The 11,430-nt window shown below is 49.0% G+C and overlaps 1 protein-coding gene across 1 annotated transcript in view; it reads right to left on the bottom strand.

Moving 5' to 3' along the window:
• The window catches only part of RAB3GAP2 (RAB3 GTPase activating non-catalytic protein subunit 2), a 59,473-nt gene that overhangs the window by 3,124 nt on the left and 44,919 nt on the right, over positions 1-11,430 (bottom strand). The window contains exons 25-34 of the mRNA XM_070401223.1: positions 10,884-11,057; positions 10,687-10,793; positions 7,601-7,667; positions 5,935-6,005; positions 4,260-4,295; positions 2,844-2,918; positions 2,334-2,552; positions 1,483-1,572; positions 1,035-1,256; positions 64-222 (exon numbers count right to left, since the gene is read on the bottom strand). Coding sequence (XP_070257324.1) covers positions 64-222; positions 1,035-1,256; positions 1,483-1,572; positions 2,334-2,552; positions 2,844-2,918; positions 4,260-4,295; positions 5,935-6,005; positions 7,601-7,667; positions 10,687-10,793; positions 10,884-11,057 — 1,220 coding nt within the window. The remainder of the gene's footprint in view (positions 1-63; positions 223-1,034; positions 1,257-1,482; positions 1,573-2,333; positions 2,553-2,843; positions 2,919-4,259; positions 4,296-5,934; positions 6,006-7,600; positions 7,668-10,686; positions 10,794-10,883; positions 11,058-11,430) is intronic.

The raw sequence follows: 11,430 nt of genomic DNA, 5'->3' as shown, positions 1-11,430 counted from the left end.
CTGAACTGGTATTTGAGGAGGCAGGCGGTGACCTCCCGGCGGTCTCCTTCCCAGTGTACTCACCATCGCTTTCAGCCAGGTGCAGAGAGTGGGTGACAGTCGGGCCAGCAGCTCCCTGCCTTCCCTCGCCTGGGTGTGGAGGAGCGCGTGCGCCAGCCTCTGCCCCGTCAGCACCAGCAGCTGAGAGGCAAGGACCTCTTTGTCTTGAACCTGCAGGATGGCCTGCAGAGGGGAACACGGACAACCAGGGTGAGAGCTGGTTCTGATCTGTGGCCATGTGTACAGCTGACCCTTGAACAACATGGGAAATAACATCCTCTCCTCTGGCTTACTGTATGTAAGAGCTTAATATGTCAGATATATAACACACAGGATGTGTTCATCAAATAGCCAGTCAACACTAGGCTATTGGCAGCTAAGTTTTGGGGAGTCAGCAGTTAGACACAGATTTTCAACCGTGTGGGGCCAGCTCCTCAACCCCCATGTTGTTCAAGCAACATATCATCCAAATCAAATTTGCCATTTACAACCCAAATTTCTGTTTTCCAATTTGGTACGACTGCAACTTGTGAGTCATTTTCAAGCTTCTGCCTGTTTTCCTGACGGCTAGGCCTGTGCAGAGAGCAGGCCTGCACACTGGACTTCACTCAGCATTAAGCAGGAATTTTAATATTTTTTAAAATATATTTTATTGGTTTTTTACAGAGAGGAAGGGAGAGGGATAGAGAGTTAGAAACATCGAAGAGAGAGAAACATCGATCAGCTGCCTCCTGCACACCCCCTACTGGGGATGTGCCCGCAACCAAGGCACATGCCCTTGACCGGAATCGAACCTGGGACCTTTCGGTTCGCAGGCTGATGCTCTATCCACTGAGCCAAACCGGTTAGGGCAATATTTTCATATTCTGTTCTGTTTTTGTGCCTAGAAGCTCTAACAGAAGGATAAGCAAAAAGCTTTATGGAGTCTCGACTGGTTCTTGACTCCAACCACCCCCTTTCTCACTTGAGCCCAGTGAGCACCTTGAGGGGCTTACCTCTTCCCCGAGGTGGTCCGCTCCGTAGTTGTAGAGCTCCCCCACGTAATGCCTCCTCACCACGTCTTCATTAACTTGAAGGTGATGGGCCAAGTCCACGGCCAGCACTGGCCACACCAGGTCTTGTCCAGGAGGAGCAGCTGGGGCTGGGTCTGAGCCCTCCTTCTCCCTGGTGCCCGCGTGCTGAGCCTGGACAGCGGCACTGACAACCTTCAGCAAGAACTTGAAGGGAGACAGACACAGTGGCCTCCGTTAGTATGTTTCCGTAAAACATACCCGTGAGAGTGGCTTTTCCATGAAAGTTGTGTACTTGTTAAGAAGCGACAACGTAAAGGTAAACGAGCTCTCCACAAGGCTGCGGAGGCGGTCAGCCTTTACAGGCCAGCCGGGTTTTTGTTTTACTACCTTTTCCCCAAGAAACAAAAACAAAGCCCAGCAACCAATTCACCTGTTGTCGTATAGAAATGAAATTTGGATCCATTTCTCCACTGGGTAGTAACTGAATTGAAGTTAGGTCTTTGAAAAATGCATTTTTCCCCTAAAGAGAAAGAAGAGACCAAGAAAACATGAGTATGGATTAAAAAGCATTTAAGACTATCTTGTGGTTGATGTTTTTCCTCCTTCAACAAGAACACTTATCTGGTAGGCGGCGCCCAGGGACCCCTCCTCCTGGCAGTTACTCGTGGCTGGTGACTCGCTGCTAGCAAGCAAATGGGCAGCCATGACAGCGGGTCACTTTCCAAGTTAGGTTACTAAAGGGCTGTGGCCTCAGCCTGCGTGCTTCTGCCCCTGCGTGCTCTGAGGCGAGTGAGCTGCCTGTGGGAGGGCCCAGGGAGAGGAAGTGAATCCTGCCTACATGTGAGCTTGGATCCCTCCCCCCCACACACACACACCACACACAGCCTCAGCCGTCTGAGCCAGAAACACACCCAGATAGGAGAACCCAGATTCTCGGCTCACAAAAATGGTAATCAGCTCTGGTCTCCAGCCACTCGGTTCTGGGATAATCTGTCATGCAATAATAGATAACTAATACTCAGTATGTACTCTGAATCCTTTTAAAAACACCTTGCTCGAGAGCAGATGTGTATCTGAAGAGCCAAAGCAGAATCCAGGGTTCACGTTCCTCGGAAGGAAATGTAACAGAGCAGAGTGGCCGCTGAACCGGAAGCCACGGGCTCTCGTCCCAGGCCCCCCCTTCTGCCCCGGGAGTGTGATGGGAGGAGAGCACCCACCGTGATGGTCCCGCTCACACCTGCTACCCCAGCTCCCAGGCGGCTCTGGTCCTGAGGTACTTGCCTTACTGTCGAAAAGCGACAGTGGCTTCACGGCCCTCAGAGAAAACCGCATGACCGCGTACAGGATGGAGCACAGGACGGAGTGGTGCTCCACCAGCGGGTAGTGGATGGGCTTCTGCTCCAGGGCCAGTTCCACGATGGAGATGGGCCCTTCGACCGCGAGCCACGCGTCCTCCGTCTCCAGGTCAGGTGGCTGCATCTCATCCCTGCCAACGTCCGCCTGCGTGTTTGAGAATGGAGAACCCTATTCAGGACTGGTGAGGCAGAGCTGCCACATATCTCATTTAAAGAGCCCACCAGAGCAAAGTGCAAACCTCCAGTTCTCCCCACCCCCAAATTCTAATTCTAACCCCCCCAAATCCAATTCTAATAAGAAATATCACTATTTCTAGGCTTACGTCAAAACTTTGAAATGAATAAATGAAAGTATTTCTGTAGTGCTTTCGTTGGTCCACTGAGTTTCAAACTAATTAACAGCTCAGACAGTTTAGAGCAAAAATACACCTTTTACCTCCAATAAAGTCTGCAGGAGATCCAAGCAGGAGCCGAGGAAAGAGGTCATCGCCGTGTCGCTCATCCCCACGTCCTGGTTTCAACAAGGAACAGACTTAGTTCCCGCAGCAAAGCTGCTCCAGTTGCTCTCAGAGAAACAACACGACTTTCCACCCTGAACGGACGGCACCAGCACATTTCAGTCGCTTTAAGAAAGTGGCACCACGGTTCCTTTTTAGCAGCTGGTATCCGGGTACACGGTTCAGACACCCTGTCATCCGCCACCACGGACGGGGCGCTGGTGCTCACTGTCCCAGAGTCACGGGGGGCAGCCATCCGACAGCCACTTCGTTATGGTCCCACCTGACAGTTCCGAGGAAACAGCCTGGCCTCGCGCAGAGCGCCTTTTAGGGACTGAACGGAACCCTCTGAACAAAACTCGAACCCTCAAGCCTGTGAGCTAAATACCCCACGATGCTGTGCGCAGCGAACGTTCCTGCTGACGCCCTTGAAGGGCCTGGCCGAGGGGCCCCTGCAGTCACACGCTGTTTATGAAACCAGCAACCAGCACGTCCCTCACATCCCTAAGATGTTCAGAGAGAGAGTTTGTGTGTGTGACATGAACTACAGTCACAGGGACGTTCGAGCGAGTACCAGAATCTTCAGCCATGGCAATTTGGGGGACCGAGGGTCTGTAATAGCTGAGTTTGTCCCAGGATTTCTTATATGTGCAATAATGTTTCAAAGTTTGAGTAAAAGCCGGTGCCCGTGGGCAGGAGTGTTATCTAACTCTCTCTGTGTAAGTTCTTATTACATAAAGGTAGATCAAACCACTACTCCCGGGTCTATTTCAATTTGAAGTTCAATGTACCATGATCAAGTTCTCACTGAACGACAGCAAAAATATGCAGCAAGCCCTAGCTGGCTTGGCTCAGTGGATAGAGCATCGGCCTGCAGACTGAAGGGTCCCAGGTTCGATTCTGGTCAAGGGCATATGCCTGGGTTGCAGATACAGGCTCCATCCCCAGTAGGGGGCATGCAGGAGGCAGCCAATCAATGATCCTCTCTCATCATTGATGTTTCTATCTCTCCCTTTCCCTTCTTCTCTGAAATAAAAATATATTTTAAAAAAACCAAAACCAAAACAAACAAAAAAACATGCAGCAGCAGCAACCTGTTCCCCTCCTGTCTACAGGGCAAAATTACAGGCGTCTCGTGAGAGCCTGGCTGGCCCAGCTATCTGAGAATCCGCACAGGCAAATCAGGACCGGCCAGAGCTCGAGAGCAGTTCCCCTCACACAGTCCCACCTTCCAATTTCCTTTTCTCCCGACATGCCATCAGCTGGTGAAAGGCAGAGCTCACCCCTGCGTTAGGGGGCTCTAGTTCAAGTGTGGGGTTAGCAACTACACATCTAGCTCAGGGCGATTCACTTACCCTCCGGCATAGCCTCTCCTTGGGTGACTTTCCAACCTAAGACAAAGGACAGGAATGCTGTATTTATTTAGTAACTTAAACAAAAAGGCATCACACACACACATAAGGCATCACTCTGGTATGGGAAATAAAAAGTAACCAAATTCTAAAAATACAGATACACCTATAAATAAGTGTGGCTACCATAATACAATGCAATTACTTGTGTGGTGGAATTTTGTAAAAGTACATTATAAAAAAAATACCACTCTGGGCTCACAAATAATCCTTTTCAAAAATATAGATTTTTGAACTACTAAATAAGGAAGACTCTAAAAAATCTGGTTCTTACTTTGCATAATTAAATAACCAGGTTTCCTTGAAACTCAGAACCAAACTCCATGCTACAAACAAGGAGCAGCTAAGAATTCTGCTGGCTGATGAAGGCACCATGACTTTCACTGGTCGGAAAGGAGGGACGATCTAAAGCAGACAGAAGCCCCACTTCTAGCTCGGAGAGCCAGCTGACTTCCAGGACATAATAATAAGCCTGCTGTTCACTGCACTGCACAGGGTGGTGAGTGGCAGGTAACGTTATGTGACAGCACAACTCGCAGGAGGCAGTGATGGTGGAAGACGGGACTCCAGTACAAAGGACTCCGCCTCATTAGCTCCTGCTGAGATGACAGCAATGGCCTTCCAACAAGCAGGCTCAGCCCACCCAACCCCCATATGTCTCACCCTGTCGCCAGAATCATTTCCCTAAACGCAAATCTGAACACATCAAGATTTCAAGTTGCCCCAGTGTCTTTGAGAAAAATGAAAAGCTGCCCCTCACTGAGCCCTCACCCCATAGCCAGGCCGGAGGGTAAGCGGCCGACACATTTCACTAGAAAATCCCAAACCCACACCAGCCTGCAGCTCGGCCTCCAGCAGCTGCAGATCGAGCTCCAGTCCTAACCACCAGTCTTCCTGAAGCTCACAGACCGGCCCCCTCTGCTAGAGCTGACAGCTTCCCTCCCCCAGCCCAGGGACATGCTTGCATGTTAAGTTCATCTCCAAATCTGCTGGCTGCACATACTGCAATTACGTAACTGAATTCAACCGATGAAAGGTGAATGACGAAAACAAGGCAGCTGTGCCTCTGAATATTATGTTGACTGCTTTAAAAAGATTTATGGAGAGTAGCTGGCGCCTAGGTCTACTGGAATAGACACAGGAAGCAGCTACAAAGATTGGGGCTCAATTATAAAACTCTAAAGACTCTGCACTCAGACTGCACCATACCTTTGAGAAACAGGTCCTAGAACTCACAGGCAATGCATTATGGGTGAGGTTTATGCAGGAAAACCGAAGAACTACAATCGACCCCGTTCTAAGAAGATACCTGGGCTCCGCACCCAAAGCTGAGGGAGTGAGGCACCTGCAGGCTTTAACCTCAAACAGAGTGCCAGTCCCTGCCTGCCCGACCGCCGGTCCTGGCCTACGGGGTCCAGAGCCTTCACCGTGGAGGACTTCCCAGGACGTGGGCTCCTGCTCGAGTCATGGGATGCCAGCAATGGGACCACGTCTCACTGAGCAGGAGTGAAATGTGGTGTCAAATCAAACACAGTCTAGGGAGGCCAATGGAATCATCTTTCTAATATCCACTCACTCGGGACCAATAAACAAGCAGCCGGGTGAAATGTAGAGTTACCTTATCCAGCAAGTAGGTGGCAGCAGAAAACCTTTTCACCAAGAACGTGTTCCACATCATCAGGGCGATGCCTGCAGCAAGCGGAGAAATGCGGTGAGTGGAGGCTCTGGTTTCCTCTCTATCACACGGGACGAACTCAGCATCCTTAACCTTATACAACTACACGGGCTGTTTACTGAGATTTCAGTTCTTATGCCTCAGGCAATACGTATAAAGTTAATAAAAACCAGAAAGGGCTGCCGAAGAGGAAATCCAAATGGCCAGTAACCGTAAGAAAAGACTCACATCTTTAGTTGTAAGAGAAAGATGAACTAAAAGGACAGCGGTATCACATAACCAACAGAAAGGCTAACTTAAACATGACAATACCGAGTGTTGGCAAGGGTGTGGAGACAACTGGAATGAGTGCTCGTATGCGGGTGGGATATTAAATTGGTAAAAGCACTTGGACAACGGGCAGTTATGGACTAAAGCTAAGTCATGGCGTGTCTACTATATGACCCAGCGATTCCACTGCAGGAATGAATACAGCTTCATTCGTACAGCCAAACACTGGAACCAAATGTCCATCAACTGATCCTTCTCATATGTAATCATCAAATAAAGTGATAGGTAAAAAATATTAAGAACCAAAATACAGAAAATAGAATTAAAAAGCACACCCAGGCTTTATGCTTGCATTTAATAAACTATGGCGTTTAAATTAAAATTTCTGAAACAGTTGTCAGAAACGCTCAGCGTAGCGTGACATCACGTGCAGTTACACCCACACGGCAGCTCCTGCGTGGAGCAGCGAGGCCCTGCCCGGGCTGTGAGGAAACCTGGAGCCTCGCTGCACACGGGGTGCCGAGCCCTAACCTGAGGAAACACTGCCTGGCGTCAGCAGGAACAGTTTTATCAGGGAGGACACACGACTCTGGGGACCCTATTCCCTGAGGAGTCACTTTAAATCTGATTTTCTTTTCCTGGAAGAAGGTATGATCTCAAACGGCGAGTAATGAGCTAATTTTCAAGTTCTTCTCATGTCACATGAGGCCTCGTGGAATTTCTGCCGCTTGACTTCATGCCTCTGACAGGGAGGTGGTCGCGGAGGAGAAAGCAGCAGCTTCTCTAGAACTGACCACATGGACCGACAGTGACACCTCCTCTTACCACCCCAACCTCGTCTCGAAACCTAGGTGACCCACGAGCCCAAGGCTCAGCTCCTCAGCTCTTCTGGGAACTCACCTAAGTGGAACCAGCAACCTGTTTACAATTTCTCTACAGCTGCCAGCCCCTCCCTCCTCTGGACAGTATTTCTCTAAGCAGTTAAGAAAGCCAGTATTTTGTATAAAACAATACACACTAATGTTTAGGTCAGTGGTCGGCAAACTCATTAGTCAACAGAGCCAAATATCAACAGTACAACGATTTAAATTTCTTTTGAGAACCAAATTTTTTAAACTTAAACTATGTAGGTAGGTACATTGTTATTAACTTAATCAGGGTACTCCTAAGGCTTAGGAAGAGCCACACTCAAGGGGCCAAAGAGCTGCATGTGGCTCGCGAGCCGCAGTTTGCCGACCACGGGTTTAGGTGGCAAGACCACCAAATAGAAACATAATAGGGTGTGAGTGTAAAGATTCTTGTCCTTGAGTCAGTGATGTTTTTACGTCTGTTTACTCACCGTTCTGAACATGTGCGTTAAGGATGTGCTTCAAGTGTTCTATTGACCTCACAAAAAAACGTGCTTCCTTACATGAAGGGAGAAAAAAAGAGCAAAAAAAATATTTAATAAGTGTTTCAAATACAAATGGAGACTTCTCACATAAGCTTCTCCATAAAGCTACATAAGAATGCTGCAGTAAGAACATGGAAGTTTTAGGTAAGAAGTAATTTTCCCTGAGATAATGTCATGCTCTCTTAAGTCCACATCACCTATATAATGACTGATTCCTAGACACCCCCAGGTCATAGATGCTGACATCTGGGTTCAAGATTTACTGTGATCTGTACATCATAGCAGCATTCTCCAAGAAATACTTGCATCCCACACAGATATGAAAACAGTGGATTTCCTGCTTTGCAGTATCATTCATTCATTATTCAACAAATATTTGTTGAGCAACTACTATGCACCAGGTTGTGTGAGGCACCAGGACCACTGTAGTGAACAAAACAGACCCCAATCCCTGACCTTGCTGAGGTTACACTCTAGTGCAGGGGTCCTCAAACTTTTTAAACAGGGGGCCAGTTCACTATCCCTCAGACCATTGGAGGGCCGGACTATAGTTTAAAAAAAAAACTATGAGCCAAACCGGTTTGGCTCAGTGGATAGAGCGTCGGCCTGCGGACTGAAAGGTCCCAGGTTCGATTCCGGTCAAGGGCATGTACCTTGGTTGCGGGCACATCCCCAATAGGAGGTGTGCAGGAGGCAGCTGGTCGATGTTTCTCTCTCATCGATGTTTCTAACTCTCTATCCCTCTCCCTTCCTCTCTGTAAAAAAATCAATAAAATATATATTTAAAAAAAAAACAACTAAAAAAAAAACAAAAACAAAAAAACTATGAACAAATTCCTATGCACACTGCACATATCTTATTTTGAAGTAAAAAAACAAAACGGGAACAAATACAATATTTGTATTTGCATGTGGCCCGTGGGCCGTAGTTTGAGGACCCCTGCTCTAGTGAGGGGGCCAGATAAAATATGCAAATAAACTACACAGGATGTGAGTGATCAATGCCAAGGACAAAACACGAACGCAGCGAAGGGAAACAGGAAACACTAGAGGGGATGCTTGAAAGTCCACTCTTTCTAATCAAGGTAGTTTAAGACCCAAATACAGTTTGTGAAATGTTGCCCAGAAATTTCCAGATGTTTGCTGAATAATTTTGTGGCCTGTACAAAGATTAAACAAACACATCACCTTGGTAATTTCAAGTGTTCCGAGCCTAACAAAGCTATGTGTGCGAAATGGACCTGGGATGGGGTTGCATGGGGCAGGGAGATAAATCTTTAACAGGAAAAAACCCACACAAATCAGAAAAGCGGCCACTTATTTCAGATGTAGCAGCTCTAATGGACCAGGATAACACCAGTAAAAACGTCAGGCGCCGTGCGAGCATCTTCCCTACAAACAGCGACGACCCCGAGGCACCCGCTGCTAGACCCTCATTTGCTTTACGGAGAAAGGCTTCAGAAACATTCCCAAAGCTGTTAACTGGTGGTGGTGGTCGGGGGGTGGTGTGTGTGTGTGGGAGGGCCTTGAACTCAGCTCTGCCTGCCTGTGGTTTATAAGTGAATGCTTAAAACAGCGAGTCTCTGAGACATCACTTTCTTAGCCGGGCACCTGGAACGGATTCAGATTTTGGCAATTACGATGCCCCTGTTTTGCCCTAGCATTCTTTTCCCACTTCAGTAGCGAGCCTACATGCGATTACCATTCAGACTGAGAGGGTGATTGGAGGGCACGGGAAGGTCCCCTGTCCCCGATCTCTTCCTGGTCAAAGTGTAACGAATCAGACCACGCCTTTGTGGAAAGCACTTACATTTTAAAGGTCTTCCTTGAATAAGTGAGTGATTACATACTAGAGACTCTTTTTGAGGGAGGAAGAATATCAACATTACTATATTAGCGTGATTTCATTCATCAGGGAGATTTTCACTCAGAAGTGCAACCCGACATGAGGACAGTAAAGGAAAGAGTTCTGGGGGGAGAGGGAGAAGGCAGCAGGGCACTGACGAGGGAGGCCTGGTGAACGACTGTGCCTGAAAGGGGGTCGAACACCACGTCTTTACATCTTATCTATCCCGGCATCAGTCCTGAAGGATTGGCACAATCATTAAAAAAGGCGGAAAAAAACAGGCTGAGAGAGGCTGTGCCTCCAGGCGTGGGCCCTTCTCCCCACACTTCAGACGTGAACGCCCGGAGAGAGGGGGTCGCCAAGAGTGGCCGAATGACGCCCGCAGAGCTGGGGCCCGAGGCCGGCGTGGCCTCGAGTCGCCCTGTGCACAATGAGGCCGTCCTGCCTCTCCCGCTGAGGCCGACGCAGACGGGATGAGGGGATGCAGACGCCTCTGCACAGTCGGCCCTGGGAGGGCATCAGGCTCCTGACTCACTTTTATCACAGTGGCCACAGTATGAAGAATTTTCAGTTAGGTAGGTGCTATCTCATGCAGGAATTCAAAAGGAAATAAAAAATATACTTATTTCCCGGCTGGCGTGGCTCAGTGGTTGAGCCTGGACCCACGAACCAGGAGGTCAGTGGTTCGATTTCCAGTCAGGGCACATGCCCAGGTTGCGGGCTTGATCCTTAGTAAGGGGCGTGTGGGAGGCAGCTGATCAACGATCCTCTCTCATCAGTGATGTTTCTCTCTCTCTCTCTCCCCCTCTCTCTTCTTCTCTGAAATCAATAAAAATATTAAAAAATACACACTCACACACACACACATACATACACATTTACTTTTCACATCTAACAGGGAATAGGCAAATCACACTGGCTTTAGATCAGAGGACCCGAGGCTAAATCCCGACTCAGCAGTGTGCACTTAGCAAGGAACGCAGCGTCTCTGGACCAAGATCTAGCGCGAGGATAATGGCAATGCCTGCACGCCACGGTTTCCTGTGAGCGTGAGGACAATGCCCAGCTCCCAGGACAGAGACATCCGAGGGGAAAATCCCGTGTCCCTGTAAGTTACGTAATTAAACAGCTGAGTGTGCACAGGGTGAGCGCGGGAAGACGACCCTGGAGAGGGGCGGCGTCTCACCTCCGGGTCCTTGTTCCACTGCACCACGTACTCCCAGCAGCAGTGTGCGTGCAGCACGTCCAGCTCCAGGCTGCACGGGAACTGCTCGCGGGCCGCACGCAGCAGGTCTGCAAGGCAGAGGCAGGGGCTGTGACTGCCGCCTCCACAGACACGGGCGGGCCTCCTCCGGGCGCCCATCTCCCCGCATTGTGTGTTACCTGGTATGGCTCCCAAGTCCACGTCCACCTCTGACACCTCAGATGAACCTCGGCTGATACCTTCCTTGGGTTCGTCTGGGTTTTCTGCGTCTCTTTCTTCGTTAGCCAGTTTTAATAGTTCGGGGCTCAAGTCCTGTTTAAATACCCACTTGGCCACACTGTCTGCGATGCCACCTGCCGTTTGGAGACAAGAAGATGGAAAGTTGCGGCATAGCGTCTGCAGAAGGAGCCGTCGGCAGGCCCTGCATTTCCAACCACGAGTCTAAGTGCCAATGTTCAGTTTTCAGCCGGAAAGTGACCCAACCCCAAGGGAGTCACAGCAGTTCCTACCGACCACTCTACCTGTGAGGGTAGCGGGCATTGGCTATCTAAGGGCACTTTTAGACTCATCTAAAATATTAGACAAATATAAGTGCATATGCATACATGCCTGGATACTGCATTCCTTCTACATTCACAAATTCAAAATATACTTTACCAGACGGAGACGAAGGGATGAACACATGTTTGAAAAACACTTTCATTTAAATGTAAGTGAAAACAGGGG

Source organism: Myotis yumanensis, unplaced genomic scaffold (assembly GCF_028538775.1).
Source record: "Myotis yumanensis isolate MYYU_CA2020_CCGP unplaced genomic scaffold, mMyoYum1.0.hap1 SCAF_22, whole genome shotgun sequence".
Taxonomy (NCBI): Eukaryota; Metazoa; Chordata; class Mammalia; order Chiroptera; family Vespertilionidae; genus Myotis; species Myotis yumanensis.
This window is presented reverse-complemented; position numbering and strand designations above follow the sequence as displayed.